We start from the raw sequence: 16,511 nt of genomic DNA on the forward strand, positions 1-16,511 counted from the left end.
CTGAAAGGGGGTTCTGGGGTGGAAGGAAATGTGCAGAGACCCTGGGCTATCCCTGCCATTCCTGTGCTTATCAGACAGGCAACTGATTGTAGAACCTTTTTCATCTGTTTCATCTCCAGGTCTCTGTGGTTTCCCATACTGGACCCATCTTGGGCTCAGTCTGGCCATTTCCGCAAGAATGTACTAGGGGATGGGGCTTGTAGGGGTGGTCCCATCAAATGTCTGCGTGCCCTTTCCAAACCCAGAAGTCACCTGTGATAGCAGCACTGTCCAGAGCAGNNNNTGCTCACAGTGTGCTGGGGGTGATTGTTGTACGGGGATTGCAGGTCCTCACGCATGGGGCTATAGAAACTCTTAAGATTAGTAGAGGAAAACTTGGAACTGGCATGGGATGGGATCTGCAAAGGGGAATTTCCTTAGAGATTTTGTTAATTACTTGAAGAAGAAAAACAATTAGTTAAAATCACCTGTAGTTCTCAGGAGAGGCCATGTGGACTTAAAAAGGTTTGTCTTTGATTTGAACTCCTGTAATTGTTTATTTAATCTAAATGAATTTGACAGTTCTTCGTAGAGTCATGAACTCTCAGGTTTAGAATGACCGCCAGTAGTCACTTGCTCCATGCTGTAGTACCACTACCGGCACTGCTGCCACCCCTGCCATCACCACCACCCCATTGTCACCCTACCATAACCACTGTCATCCCCATCACCACCATCCCCATCACCACCACCATCCCTACGACCACCATCCCTACCACTGTCACCACTGCCACCACTACAGTCATCACCACCACCATCCCTACCACCATCACTGCCACCACCACCATCACCACCACCACCATCCCCATCACCACCACCATCCCTACCACTGTCACCACTGCCACCACTACAGTCATCACCACCACCATCCCTACCACCATTATCACCATCTGCATCACCACCACCATCCCCATCACCACCACCACCATCCCTAACACCATCATCCCTACCACCATCATCACTGCCACCACCATCACCACCACCATCCCTACCACCATCATCACTACCATCCCACCAGCACCCCAACACCACCATCACGTCAGCAAATGTTTGAGTGCCTGAAACTTCCCAGCCACTGATGTGACCCTCAACTTCGCCTCCATCAAGGAGGCATATGGCTTTGGCAGGGTGCTTCCTATCTCTCCGGGCTGGATACTGTATTGCAGGACAGCACTGATTAAATCCTACTCCTTCCTTACAGAGAGCCATATTCTTCCTGAACGTAGTTCCCAACTGTGTATGTCTGTGGTTAGGGTCCTTCTTCACAGGATAATTTCTTGACATTTGAAGAGAACTGTTGTTCTCATCCAAAATCCTTCTGTCCAAGAAATCTTTCGAAGTCATAGGCAAGGCTCTTGCTTCAATTTGCAGTTCTTTAGTTTTTGCTTTTCAAACTGCATCTAACAGTGTAACACCCCATATCCAGTTTCCAGACTGCTTTAACCAAAACTTTTAGTCAGACCTGGGCTCAGTTCACCTGGGCCCTGTATCCTCTTACCCAGTGCTCAGGCCCTGGAAATACTCGTTACCCATGTGCTTCATATTGGCCCATGCACCCCTGGCCCACAGAGGCACTTGGTGTATCACCACATCAACGAGCGAATGGATCAGAACAGCTTCCCCTGCTCACAACTGGACCCAGCTTCCGCCCCCTTGCTCCCGGAAGTAATCACTGTTTGCAAGGAGGTGCACCGGGATGTCTACGGTAGACATTTCGGTGCACTGAGACGAGGAATCTGGGTCTGCCGCCCACAACCCAAGAATGACGAGGCTGTTGCAGAAAGTTCTCTAATGGCTTCATTATTCTTTTTTTTTTTTCCATTTGGAGACTTAGTGTTCATTGGCTCTGTTGAACTTTTCTATTGAGTCCTAAAATAATAAATGTATCAGCAGATGAGGAATTTGTCTCTTCTGATAAATACAGTACTGCGGAAGAAACAGATCCTGGGTAGTTCCAAAGGCAAGTGGCTGCTGAAGCCTTCCATACAGGGCATGGGATTTACATCCACCATAAGGATATCCTGACAACTCACTCATTCATCCAGCTAACAGGGTTGGGAAAGCAGCCTTATCTCCTTGTTTAAAGTCAATAGAATGCCAGTAGCCTGCAAATATCTTTTAAACTTAGTTATCTTTCTCACATTATCAATCCCCTTTGAAGTCAAAGCCATTCTGCTTGGCTGCCTTTCCATTTGAGCGGCTGCTTATATTATTTGGTGATTTGGTCAGGGTGGGGGGGAGGTAGTTCTCAAAGAATCTTAGGACCAGTTTTCAGAGGGCTGATTTAATTTAGAAGCTCAGGGAGATCCGTAATTTGGTTAGTGTGTCATTAGTAGAGCCATTTAGACCTTAATGAGCAGGATGACATTGCTGTATATTTGATGGCACCGGTCAGGAATGCAGTCAATGGGCTCCTTTAAAAGAAAAAGATCAAGTTCCTAAACTTTATGAGATTGTAAGTCCCTGAGTTAGAAACCCTTACTGTCATGAAAGTTACAGCTATGACTTCTGGTTGGCACTTTTATCTTATTGTATATATTATACACTCCGGATGTTTATAAAGTCCTAGAACAAATTTAAAATTTAATAACTTTGGATGTATGTATAATAGGGGCAAATGGTAAACACCAAACGAGAACATAATCCACAGTCTTCCGTAGGGTACAGGTCAGAGACCTAGGATAGTCCTGAACCTTCTGGATTATCAACAAAATGTTGTGAATTGCATTTATAATACCAAGGATAAATTCATGTGCAGAAAATGGTTTTCAGGAGTAAATGACTATACTCTTAAAAGAGTACATGGCTGGCTTCACTCTAGCTAATATATATATTCTTTTGCTCATGTCATACACTAAATAAAAGGACATCAATAAATTAATACTAAAGACCCCATGAACTCTTCCTTCTGATAATTCAGTTTCTTCTAAAATGTGTAAACTCCAAGTCACTGGGATGTCCTAAAGTACAAGGACTTCACGAATACACTAATATGCATAGACCTTCTGTGGACAGCAAAGCAAAGGTGTCCGTCTCTTGTAGGGTTTTTTGTTAGAAAAAAGCAGGTACTTGTGAAGCACAGGTTAACAAAGGAGGTCATTTTCTCTCATTTCAGAGAGAACAGTGCACCTGATATTTGATCTATCCATTTAAATCCCTTGCAAATCAGCGAGCACAGCCTTCCAGTGACCTTGGTCGTTGTACTGTGCCTTTCCGACTGGAGAGGTGCCTCGTCAGGTGAGGCAGCCCACCTGTGCTGAGTAGGAGTCTTGGCTTCAGCGTTTGGTAGGATTGCAGGGAACTGTGGTCCAAACACAGCTGATGTGACTTCATTGCCTGCCGGCACACTCCAGGTGGAAAGGGTCAGTATTGGAAGAGTTGCGTCGGTACGCATCTCTGTGTATTTTAAATAATAACTTCGAAGTATGCCAGTGATCCTGATAGAGTTTGCTGCAGGAAGACCCGCACGCACCCGAGAGCTCCCTGCAGAGCCCCACCCGCGGCCCACTTGGCTGGGCTCGGCGGCCACCCTTCCTGGGCAGGCTCCCTTGCCCTCCGCGAAAGGCACTGGGGTTTCAAACTCTTCCCGGGGACTCACCCCCTCCGTTCAAAAGCGCTTACCCAAGGCTTGGCTTTCTCACAGATGAAGATCCTCTCGGTCAGGCTAGTTTTTAGTCCAAGGGCCAGGCCTTCTGGTTCTTGCTTCCCTTTATGGCCCCCGCCTGCCATGAGTAGTTGCCCCCTATGACCGTGTCCCACGAACCCCACTCCCCTCTGCAGGAATGTCTGAATCTCTGTTGCAACGCCACCACGTGCACCCTGAAGCCAGACGCCGTGTGTGCCCACGGGCTGTGCTGCGAAGACTGTCAGGTGAGTTCTCTTGGCCCCGAGGCCACCCCCTGCTTCGGCGGGTTCCACTCTGAGACAGGACACACGACCCCTGTGCTGTGGGAACTGTAGCCCCTTACCACACAAGCCGGTGTCCCCACCACCTGTTCTTCCTGTCCCCGACCTTCGTGTGAAATGCACACTTTAGTGCTAACTCACATGTGATAAGTTATTTATTCGTGAGTTGGAAGCAACGGTGCCAAAAAACTCCGGCTCAGTGTTAAATGTGCCCATTGCGCCTTTGGAGACGCATGAGGTCCCCTCACCACAGTGGGAACACCTGGAGAGCCACCCCCACCCCCGTCACTCTACCTCTGCTTGATCCTGGGAACATCTGCCGGCCGGGCCCGAGAAGCCATCGGGGCTGCTCCAGGGGTCTTCTGTCCACATCTCGATCTTGACGTCCTCCTAACACAAGGTGCTGGCCGGCCCGGCCGGGCCCACCGGGCAGTTTCCTACTTGGGCCGTTCCTGCCGCCATAACTAGGTTTGTTTTGGCAATTCCACTGTTTGTCTCGTTTTTCAGAGCTGAGATCTGACAGACTGGAAGCCCGAGCTTTTGATTCAAAGATTCCAAGGGTAGACTTTATTCCTTTTTTAATTAAGCAATTGATTTTGGCCTGCTGCTCGCAGGAAACTTCCTCTTGGCTCCCCCACTAGAGCCCTGTGACTCCGAAGTGCATTACACCATCTTACGTCCAGCTTGAAACACCCCTCCTGCCCTTTCTTCTTCTGATTAACTTCTGGAGAAGCGTTCAGGGAAGCTGGCGCCCCTGGCACACAGCTGCTGGCGGGGGAGGGTGTCCGGGACAAGCAGGGGGGAGGTCGCTGGCTGTGCGGCCTCTGACCAGCCACTCTGAGCCTTCATGTCTTCAACCACGAAAGGATGAGGTGTTGGCCAATGGCTCCGAGCATCTTCTGTAGCTCCCTTGCTTCGCCTCATTGCTCCTTCTCCCTGTGAAGTCCTACAGACAGGTACCCAACTCCATGATTTGATGACAAAGTGAAATAATATTGTGACTAAGCCCTCGGGATGATTTTTGTCATCTGGGCCACAGCGGGAACACTGTGAGCGCACATGTCATAAAACACGAGACGGTGTTGGCCCCCAGAGATCTTCAGAAGGAAGAAGCCCATCAGCCAGCACTCCCTGCCCACGCCTCCTGGGGACAGGTGCCAGCAGCCAGCTTGTCCGCTGGGCAGAAAACCCTAATATTGCATGGAATTAAGCTGCTCTTGATTGCACCCACCCCCCCATAGTGGAAAGGTGAACCCCAGAGCAAGATTCTATTTATTTAATGACTCTCTGTGTCTCTCTTGCTTTGGAGTCCTTGCCCTTGTATGTGAGGCTTCATGAGGACGGCTTTGCTCCGTTCTGCCCCAGGGGTGCTGCCGGGAAGCTGCTCCCCCTTTCCCGCAGTGCACGTGCTATAAACAGCCTCTCTTTCCAGCTGAAGCCTGCGGGAACAGCGTGCAGGGACTCCAGCAATTCCTGCGACCTCCCAGAGTTCTGCACAGGGGCCAGCCCGCACTGCCCGGCCAACGTGTACCTGCACGACGGGCACGCGTGTCAGGGGGTGGACGGCTACTGTTACAACGGCATCTGTCAGACCCACGAGCAGCAGTGCGTCACGCTCTGGGGACCAGGTAGGTGGCTGCCACCAGTGGGCGCAGAGCAGTGGGGCTGGGGAGCTCGCTCTGTTTCCACAAGCATCACTCCTGCAGTGCGCCATCTCCAAAGCTTCCCTCTGTTCAGCTGCAGTGACTGGCTTCCTGGTAGGTCTGGGGCCGGGCCAGGCACTGGGCAGGAAAAAACGGGTGCTGCCCCAGAGCCTGTCCTGAGGGCTCAATGTGGTCCAATGAGGAGAGAAGTGTGAGCCCCTACTGTGTGTCCTAGGGAGTGACAGAGAAGAATCAGCCGTGACCCCTGGCCTCAGATAGCTTAGCAGGTAGTCGGGCTTACAGACAGAACCTTCCATCCACTCTGATTATGTAAGTGCTCCTTGGTGCTCAAACAAGGACCCTAACCAAAAGCTGGGGTGCCAAAGAGAAAGTCACTGCAGACTTGATGCTTGAGTAGCGTGTGACCAGGAAGGACAGGGAGAGGTTGCTCCTGACGCAAGGAGAAGCAAGCTGGCTCGGCCGGGAAGGCACACAACGGGACTGCTGGAATGGGAGGCCTGGATACCAGAGCTCAGAGCAAGAACATGGACACAGGTGTTTAAGAGCCTTGAAAGCCATTTTGGTTCTAAAAGCAGAGTGATAGACTTGTGTGTTCCAAGAAAGGTGCCCAGATGGGCAGGTAGCCAGGAAGCAGCTGCTGGGGCAATTAGAGGCTGTCTGCTCCCTGCTTCCTGTGTAGAGGATGCTGGGCCAGGTGCTCGGTATGACTTGTCCCTTCTAACTCCCAGCATTAGAGGTAGGGACAAGGACTACAGCGTAGAGAAAGTGAAGCTCGAATTCACAGACTGGAGTCAGTGTCGTGAGGTTGTGAGGTTGGGATTTGAACCCAGGCCAGCTGGCCCAAGGGCCATATATAGTGTACACATACAGTCGCACCAAAGAACCAGTTCCACGGAAGCTCCGCAGTCGAACAGACGCCTGGAGGCAAAAGAGTGATAATCAGTCCCCTGGGCATGTCCTCTGTTGACCCATCTGGGGCCAGAGGTCCAGGGCCCTGGGGGACAGCCAGGGCCCAGTGGACTCCCCACCCCAGGGTTTGCTGCCTCTGTCCGGCTCCAGGATTCCAGCAGTAAATCCCATGGAGAACACTTTCTAAGAGTGCGGTCCCCACCCAGTCCTGTCATTCTCCCTCCTCCCGCCGCCTTGCAGAGGTGACCTCAGTGCTGGCCAGAGACGCCAGCCATGGCAAGGCCACTGTGGTCAGCCAAGCAGAGAGCCAGGCAAGTTCCAGGGGGAGGGAAATCCGATACGGGCCCTTGTCAGACTTTCATTGTGAGGTTTTTGGTTTCAGGAGCGATGAGGACAGTAAACTAGGGCAGAAAACGATGACTGATCCTCAGAGCTTGGGTTTTCAGTGTGATGTGAAAGCCACGAGCAATCAGGAAGAACAGGCACAGAAGTTTCTGAGGGTTGGGTCCTGTCATGGAGCCCTCTGCCCCACCGGCCAAAGATGCCCCTCCGTACTCGGGCCTCGCTGTATCTGTGAGGAGCTCTCCCGGTGCTCCCCAAGGCTTCGTGGATCCGCTTGGGCACAGAAGGAGGAGGCCTGCAGTATCTGGGGCCTTGTGCTTCATCTCTGGACCCTGACCAGCCCTCCACCCTGGCCTCCTCGCTGGCTGGGCCAGAGGGACCCCCAGGTCAGGGTGGGGGGTCTCTCACTTTCCAGCTAGGGAAATGCCTTGCGATGACAAGCACAAAAAAGGCACTCACTATACATGTGTCAGGGGGTTGGATGGGCTCTGAATGGTTTTGTGACTTCAGACACCTTTCAGCCAAGTGAGGTCACTTTGGGACAGCGGCTACTGCTGCAGGCCAACTCCTCGTGGCCTAAGGCATCCCCAGTGGCCGTTCCTTCCCAGCCTTTCTCCGGACTCCGTAATCTCCCCCTTCTCGAGTTACAGGAGATGTTCTAACGCTCCGTTCCAAAAAAGCATTCTGTGGCCAGAGCACACACAGCACTTGGGAGCTTTCGGAGTAGAATGCTCTTTGGTGCCCTGCTCCATTACAGCGTCTGGCCCTGTTTCCACAGTGAGGTCAGACGGAGCTCCACGGCTCGCTCTGAGCCACCGCCACTGTGTGACTCAGCTGGCTGCACGCCTCGGATTCCTGGTGACCAAGGCTGGTATTTATTATCTCATCAGATGAGTCCTTCTCAAGCTGCCTGACCAGAGCGAGAGCGCGCATGAGTGAGCGAGCGAGAGACAGCCAGACAGGCAAACTGACAACCTGACTCATGCGCTGAGCTTTTCAAAAGCAAGAGCAGGAGGAAGTTCCCTTCTGTGAATTCTCTACATCCCTGCGGCTGGCAGCCTGACTGCCCGGGGGCCGGCTCCACCTCCTGGGCAGGACTGCTGCTCCCGAGCCCCCAGCCCGCCTCTCCTCTCCCTGCGCCCCGCGTGAGGACTGAGGAGGCCTCTGCCTGGGCCATGGCACGTCTGCTGTGAGAGGGTCACTGTGCGGGGACTAAGCCTCCCTGGCGTCAGGGGTGCTCAGGGTGCCTGGAAATGACGAGCTCGGGGACCCACCTCAGGCTCGTGACTTCCCAGGGTTCAGTGGACCTCAGCCAATCCTTTCTCGGCCCTTCAGATGGCCGTACCTGCTCGGGCGGGCCAGGGCCAGCTGCGGCCCTCCGCTCCTCCTCAGAAGGGCCTTTCACCAGCTCCTTGCGAACGCAGTGCGCTCCTTTCCTTTCCTTCCATGCGGCTGCCCTGTTGTCTAGTTCACGGGCACTGAGTGTCCCGCGGCTGCTGTCCGGAATCGCCGCCAATGTATTGGCTTACGACAACGCGAATCTGTCACCTTATGGTTCTGCAGGGTAGGAGCCCAAAAACGAAGCTGTTGGCAGGGCAGCGTCCCTCTTGCAGGCTCTGGGGAGAGGACTTTCTCTGTGTCGTCCAGCTTCCCGAGGCACCTGCGTTCCTGGGCTCACGGCCCCCCTCCATCTTCAAGGCCAGCAGCTGCATCTGCCAGTCTCTGTCTCTCTCTGGCTTCTCCTTCTGTCGTCACATCTTCTCTGTGTCCGACCCTCCTGTCGCCCTCGGATAAGGGCCCTGTGACCACATTACACCTCCCCAGACCATTCAGGAGAATCGCCCCGCCCCAAATCTTTAATCACATCCTCCAAGTTCCTTTTGCCGTGTGAGGTGACATATTCCCAGGTTGCGAGGATTAGGACGTGGGCCTCTTTGGGGGGGGGGAGGGCTTTTCTGCCTCCCATGGGCGTTGAATAGATCACTCACTTACTAACGAGGTGACCCTCAACAGACTAGCCATCCTTGGACCTGTCTGTAAAATGGGGATTGTACTATGCCCACCCCGAGGGTGTACGGATGTCCTCTAACACAGCCTACGACCTACCGTGGGTAATACACCAGGTGCGGTCGCAGGCTAGGCGCGTGGCGCCTAGTAAGTCTGAGCTCTAGAAAGAAGACTGAGCTCACGGGGAGCTCACGGACCGGGGAGCTCACGGACCAGGGAGCAAGATGCCCACGTCCTGGGGCTGTAGGGAGCACGCTGACGTGGTGGGCCATGGAAGAGAGAGGGCTCAGCCTGGAGTGGGGTGTGGAGCCAACCCGGAAGGTGTTCTAGATGAGGTGGCCCTGGAGACGTCGTTTGGCAGGGGTGGGTGGGGAAGGGTATTTCCTGCACACGGACTAGCAGGGCTCAAGGCGCGCAGAAACACAGGGCCATTCCAGGGAACTGCAGGCAGTTCTGCTTGTCCAGAGCTTGGACCATGACCTGGAGAGCATAGATGCTCATTTGTCACCCCGTTCTCTCGTTTATTAAATATTCATCGGTGTCCAGCTATCATAAGATGCTGACTCAGGAGCCCTGATTCTGCCATAGTGACATACTTCCCACAGTCCCTCTGCGCTCTCGCCTGGACCCGGAGTAGAGTCAGGATGTGACCCTCACAATCCCGGGGGCGGGGGTAACTTCCTCAGCCAGGCCGCTGGCCAGCGAGACGCACCGGGCTGAGAGCATTCGAATGTTGTGTTACGGTGCTTGGTTTAAATTAGCTTTCCATGATTCAGAGAGGGAAAACTTATGGTCAGGAACACATCTGCACTATTTCATTTCCCCATGGTTCGCAAATGCTCGGACCACATTTGCTGGAGGGTCGTTTTAGTTCCCCTGTGAGGCCCAGGGACTCAGAGCTCCAGGGTCATTGGGCTCCTGCTCTGCTGGTCTGTGCCACGTGCACCCCAGTGACCCGACCCAACTGTCGAGTCATCCGGAAGCATCCGGTTACGCTCAGGACATCCGTCAGTCTCCAGACCTGGCTGCCCAAACACTGGCCGGATAAAGCCCTTCCTTCCAGCTCGCTATTCCCTTTTGAAATGGACTTTTCTCAATCCGGCGTTATATTTCAATAAAATAATCCTGCTTCCAAATCTTTCTACAAATAGAATGATAGAAAATTCAAAACATATGCCTGCAACAGCTCCTCACTAGCAAAGTAATACCCTTTTAGAATACCTTTCGGGGTTTTCGTTCATTTGTTTCTTTTCCTAATTAGTGTTGGTAATGTTCTTGTTGGCGAGGAGTTTAAATTCTACCCCCTTCTTCTTCCCCACATGTTGTCTCTCAAGGCTTTATATATTGATGTCAGGCACGGAAATGTTATCTGCGGTTCAAACTGTAACTTGTGCTTAGCTCCCTTAGTCCAGTTTAGTCTTAATAGCCACAAAGATTTTCTGTCCATGTGATATGACCTTTATTCCTTCTGAAATGCAAGCTGGATATTTTTCTTCAGGCAGAAAATTTACTTTTGCCAACATTGTTTATCTGAACCATGGTTACTGAAAGCGTTACTTGGAAATTAATCTTACAGATAACTACATGTCTAGAGCCACAAACAATTTGCATCAGGGAAGTCCTGAAATATGTTAGTTTTATCTATTTTATCACTCACCAGAAAATAGTGTCACTTGATTTATGCAGTGTGAGCTGGCCAGACAATTTTTATGGGCTGGTAAATATTCAGTGTTTATCTGCAAGGCTGGTTTAAATGAGTTTGCGTTATTATGATGCACCTGGGGCAGTATATTTACTAACCCTCTACAACTCTGGTGACGAGCGATGGGAAGAGAAGATACTTTTGCCAAGAGTCCTATTGTCTAGAGGCAGGAGAGGCTCCCTTTGTCCCACTGCGTGAGAAGGAAGTGATAAAACTTGTTCATTTGGGCTCCATTTTCCATGGAATGCAAAGGTCAGCTTGGAGGAGAGAGAGGGAGGAATACGAGGACAACGGGCCAGCCTTCAGTTGTTTGAAAGAGGGCCTTTGTCTGTGGGTATGAGTGGCCGGAGCGGGACAGTTAGTGACAGGGAGGCAGGAGCCCATCTGCCCAAACGTGAGAAGTGTATTTGCATAATAGAGTCATTTTAAGGAAAAGATTAGATCAAGTAAATTGTGGGCTTAATGCAAGATGTCATCATCTCTCTTTCAAAAGACATAATGACATTGGAACTTCCAAACTACAATTACAAATATAAGTTTTATCCCTCTGAAGATAAAACTGGTAATTAAAATCCATCACTTTCTGTGTAATTGTAAAGTACAGTGTGATGTCAGAATTCCCTCTGAAAGGCTAAATTTTATCTTTGGATAATGGCAAAGCATCCAAGTGTTCTGTTATTAAGAACTCAAAGGCTCTGAATTGATGCACTATCGTAGCGATGAGAACACGGTTGTCGTTTCTTCCAAGAGACAGACTTGAAGTGTCTTCGTGAAAACGTGAAGACAGACATTTTTAAGTGTGGCAACTTTGCACCCAAATTTCTGTGCCTTCATAACCACACCAGGGGTAGAAGTCATTTACACTTCTGAAATTATTGACCATCCTGTCTCTAAGCGACAGCCCCGTGAAACACTTGGCCGAGCCCTGCTCTGCTCTCAGAACCGGCCTCAGTAAGTTCTGCACAGCCAGGGCTGCTCAAAACTTGTTTCTGGGCTTCATGGTTCCTACTCTCCTTCCTTAATGATGTGTTCTTTGAACGCAAGAGCTGTATCTGTTCCCAAGGTCAGCGCCGAGTCCCCTTTCTGGTTGTCCTGCCCATACGGTTTCTTACTTTGCCTCTGTAAAAACTCTGTCTCCTGATGACCTTATATCTTCTTTCCTCATCAGACAGTGTGGTAATATTTCCTTTGATGTAAAGGAGTAAGTGAAAATCCAGAGCCACAGGAAAGATGAGCCAGGGGACAGCATTCATTTACCCAAGATGCTTTGTTCTGCAGAAATCACAATTGACTTCCTCTGGGGAGGGCAGTTGAGACATGACGTGCTTTCCCCAAACTGCCTTCCCTGTGGCTCTTCGCTCATTCGTTCTTGGCACACACCTGCTTTGTGCAGGCCTGAGGCACCACCGCTGTCTGCTCTGGGTTTTTACAGTGAGGCAGGAGCCTCAGGATATCATAAGAGGCCAAAACAAAACAAAGCCAGTAAATATAAGGAGGGGGCAGCCCCTACAGCTTGGACAAGAGAAGGAGGGTCGACCCCAGCCTCATGGGATAGGGGTGATGGAGGACGGCCCTGAAGGACAAGGTCAGCAATGTCAAGCAACCCAGCAGCCCAGGACCCTCAGCCAACCGGCTCCAGAAGTCAGGTTCCAAGGAAAATGCTAGTTTACCTGGCTTTGGTCACGTACCTATCATGGACCCAATCGATGACCTGTGACACAGAGCCCTCTGGCAAGGAAGCCGCTCCCACTGCACAGGCTCTCCTGGGAGAGAGATGACCCCGCAGGAGGGGTCTGGCCCAAGTGCAGTGGCTTGTGCTGGCGGGGCTGGAGCCCAGCAGTGCCCAGCCTCTAGCCGCAAGCCAGCTGGTCCCAAGACGTGGCCCGGAACCCTGCGTGGCACCTTTCTCCAGCCTGAAGTTGGGGGTGGGGAGCAGCAGGGAGTGTTGTGGTCTGAATCAAGTCTCAACTGCTTATATATTTCTAAAATCAGTTCCATTCATTTTAAACCTCTTGGCTTTTAAAGATCCATGTTTTTCGCACCAAGATTTCTCATCCCAACATGGAGACTCCAGGGTAGGAAAGGCAAGCCCAGCGGGCTGAGAACAAGCATTGTAAACGGGGTTCTGCCCCAGCCTCCTCCTGCCTGCCGCACTCACCGTCCCCCACCCACATCAGCCAGCCATGTCTGGGCATGGACGAAAGTTGTCCGTCCCTCAGTGCCTGAGGATGGGGAAGGCAAAGATCTTTTCCGTCAGGGTGGACGGTGAATTACACGTATAGCGTGCTTTCCGTGAATTCCCCGGATAAAGGAAGACTGCACGTGACAGGGATTGAGTGTGCGTTCGGGTCTCTGACTTCACAGAGAGAGATCTCTCCCACCCCCAAGTTTATGTAGCTGACGAAAGCATGACCTATTCTTTGTCCAAACGTGAGGGGTTTTTTTGCCATGTTATAGCAAGCGTGTCGTCACCACGTCCCACCGATGACACATCTTGCTGCTGCATCAGCGTGACGTGGCTTCTCCTGTTCCCACCCTGGAGTTTTGGGTGAGAACTGAAATGAATAAAAGTCTTGTATACAGACAGTTACTGGTTTCCTGGGGGGAGGGGGGGACAGAAAGTCGACCTTTAGAAGGCTGCAATGTTCAAACCACTGGGCAGATTTCTACCAAAGTGGAGTAAATTTTACTGGTCAACCCGACCCGGCTTTGTTTCTTTATGGACTGACTTTGGCCCACAGAAGTTTTCAAGGAATTATATTCCAGGTTTTTCATTTCTTTTCCCGAGTCAGTAGAGATTCGACAGAGAGGCATAAAAATGTTTACTGCCTCTCTCGATTGCCCCCCCTTGGAGGAAGACCCCCATTGAGTGTTCTCAGGCACAAGGGCATGTCACCCAGTTCCGTTCATTACCATTACCTGAGAAATAAGCACGGGGTGGCCAGCATCGCAGCCTGTCAAGGTATCCTCGGAAAAAGATTTGGCGGAGATAGAGCCGTGCCCGAGAACAGGTAGCTTACAGGAGTTGACTGGTGGTTCTGGTGAGAAAGGACCAGCAGGGACAGGAGTCTGTTGCTAATTAGGTGGTTTCTAAGAGGGAGGCAGCTGAATAGAAAGATCATGGACTTCGGCTTAGGTCGTGAGTCAAGTCCAGCTTTACCCCTTACGCAACATTACCATCTTGAGCAAGTTGCCAGAACACTGAGCCTTGGTGTTTAAGTCTGTGAAATGGGATATGTGGACTTTGTAAGGTGGTCAGAAGGATTAAAGATACTGCATGCCGGGGCGCCTGGGTGGCACAGCGGTTAAGCGTCTGCCTTCGGCTCAGGGCGTGATCCCGGCGTTATGGGATCGAGCCCCACATCGGGCTCCTCCGCTATGAGCCTGCTTCTTCCTCTCCCACTCCCCCTGCTGTGTTCCCTCTCTCGCTGGCTGTCTCTATCTCTGTCGAATAAATAAATAAAATCTTTAAAAAAAATGCATGCCAGGCCCAGCACAAACCTAATAGTGGGAGTACCCAACAGATGGCATGGTGGTGACCTAAATATGCTCATTCATTTCAGGTGTGTGTGCTGGCTTGTTTAAGGGAGAGGAAAGGAATTACAGGGAAGGTGACCTTTGTCCCCGGAATATATAAAGGACTCAGACTCAAGGGTCTTTACTTGAGATCTACTGCCTCTTCCAAGGTGGTGCCATGTGCCTGTGCAGTGAGATGGGGTTCTGGAGGCCCAGCCCAGAGCAGGCTGGGAGGGTGTGCAGAATAAGCACAGGGCCTGGGGCAGTGGGGAACCTCACTCCCTGAAATGACTAAGGAGGGGAGAGGTGTAGGGAAGTTGAAGTCCTTGAGCTATGACTATAGTTTTTATTTAACATGTAAAGTATGTACAAAACCTCCCAGGGTTTCAGAAAAGGAGATTCTCTTCCCCCTCGTGTCCCAGGGTTCAGCAATTACTTATCCAGCCATTCAGCACTCTTCACTGGTTTCCTGTGATATGCTAGGCACGGGGGACAATCATCTGTGAAGGAGACAGATGTAAAACCCTAATGGAAATAATTGTGAACTATTACAAACATGGTACGTGTCGTAAACACGAGCAGGCACAGGAGCTCTCTTCTCCCTCATGCATCCTCCCATTCTTAATGCCCAGGAGCCAGACTTCCTTTTCCCCATGATCGATGGTTGTCCTTATTATAATTCAGGTTTACTGAGAGTCTCACAGTCGTTTTACAAATGAGGGAACAGAGTGTCTAGAGCACATGTAACTTTACCAGCGTCCTCGGTATGGAGGGTTGGCCCCAGATCAGCCTACGTCATTCTCAGTCCTGAACTCTCGCTCCTCCAACTTTGCAGCAGGGCTGATTATAGAGACCAAAGGGTCTTCGAAAAGCAATGGAAATTTGATAAACATTCATCGGTTCCTTAGATCCCATACGTGCCCAGATACAAAGCACGGAAACCCCCAAAAAGCTGTCCTTCAGAAAGAATGGTTTACTACCGGCCTCTTAATCTCTCCGTCTTGTCTTTTGACTATCACAGTCCTGTTGGAAAGGCACATTGGGCCTCATGAATGTCTGTCAGTGTATTTAGAAGGTTCATTGAGGTTGACTGACAAAGTTGGGTTTAAGAAAAGACAAGGACATTTATCACCTGTTTAATTATGCGTGGGGTGTGACTTCATGCCTCCACTTTTTTTTTACTCTGGTAAAAGAGCTTTTAAAAGATCACTTTGACAAGCAACAGGATGAATGATTAGGTTATAGAAACCATGAATATACACCTGCTGAGCAAATAGGAAAAAGCAAAATCACCGTTGGAGGAATGGGTGCTTGTACCTAAAACTAAGATTTCCAGTGACAGCATCACAACAGAATAAAAAGGTCAGCATCCATATGAGCTAGATGTACAGAGGATGTGCCGTGGAACAGACTGGTTTTTAGCCACTTTACCGCAGTATGATTGACATGCAAGAAGCTGTGCGTGTTTCACGTATACACCTCGATGAGTTTGGAGATAAGCGTACATCCATGAAACTGTCACCATGATCGATGCCGTAAACATATCCATCACCTCCAAAAGATTCTTTCCAACTACTTCGTGTGTGTGTGTGTGTGTGTGAGAGAGAGAGAGAGAGAGAAAACTTAGCATAAGATCTACCCCCTTGGCAAAATTTTAAGTATACAATATAGTATTATTACCTATAGACTCTGTTGTACAGTAGATTTCTAGGACTTCTTTTTTTTTAAGATTTTATTTATTTATTTATTTGTTTGACAGAGAGAGACAGCCAGCGAGAGAGGGAACACAAGCAGGGGGAGTGGGATAGGAAGAAGGAGGCTCCCAGCAGAGGAGCCCGATGCAGGGCTCAATCCCAGGACCCTGGGATCAGGCCCTGAGCTGAAGGCAGACGCTTAAGGACTGAGCCACCCAGGCGCCCCAGTAGATTTCTAGGGCTTACTTTGCATAACTGAAACTTCGTACTCTTTGAGTAATGCCTCCCCACATCCCCCCTCCCCCCAGCGCCTGGCAACCACCATTCTACCCTCTGCTTTTATCAGTTGGACTTTTTCAGACTCCACATACGAGTGAGATTGTGCCATATTTGTCTTTCTGTGTCTGACTTATTTCACTTAGCGTAATGTCATCCAGGTTTATCCATGTTGTCTCAAGTGGCAGGATTTCCTTCTTTGTTAAGGCTGAATAATCTTCAGCTCTGTGTACATACTACATTTCTTTATCCATTCGTCCATCAACGGACACGGTTTGGTTCCGTGCCTTGGGCATTGTGAATAATGTTGCAGTGAACGTGGGCGTTTAGATATCTCTTCAAGATCCTGATTTCAGTTCCTTTGGATATATACCTAGAAGTAGGGCTACTGATGATATGATAGTTCTATTTTTAATTTTTTGAGGGATTTCCATACTGTTGTCTGCAAAGGCCATC

At 50.5% G+C, this 16,511-nt stretch overlaps 1 protein-coding gene across 1 annotated transcript in view; it reads left to right on the forward strand.

Annotated features, from left to right (window-relative positions):
• Window positions 1-16,511, forward strand: part of ADAM12 (ADAM metallopeptidase domain 12) — a 338,285-nt gene that overhangs the window by 284,590 nt on the left and 37,184 nt on the right. The window contains exons 13-14 of the mRNA XM_040624298.1: window positions 3,820-3,909; window positions 5,378-5,573. Of these exons, the coding sequence (XP_040480232.1) occupies window positions 3,820-3,909; window positions 5,378-5,573 (286 nt within the window). The remainder of the gene's footprint in view (window positions 1-3,819; window positions 3,910-5,377; window positions 5,574-16,511) is intronic.

Source organism: Ursus maritimus, unplaced genomic scaffold (genome assembly GCF_017311325.1).
Source record: "Ursus maritimus isolate PB19 unplaced genomic scaffold, ASM1731132v1 scaffold_7, whole genome shotgun sequence".
NCBI lineage: Eukaryota > Metazoa > Chordata > Mammalia > Carnivora > Ursidae > Ursus > Ursus maritimus.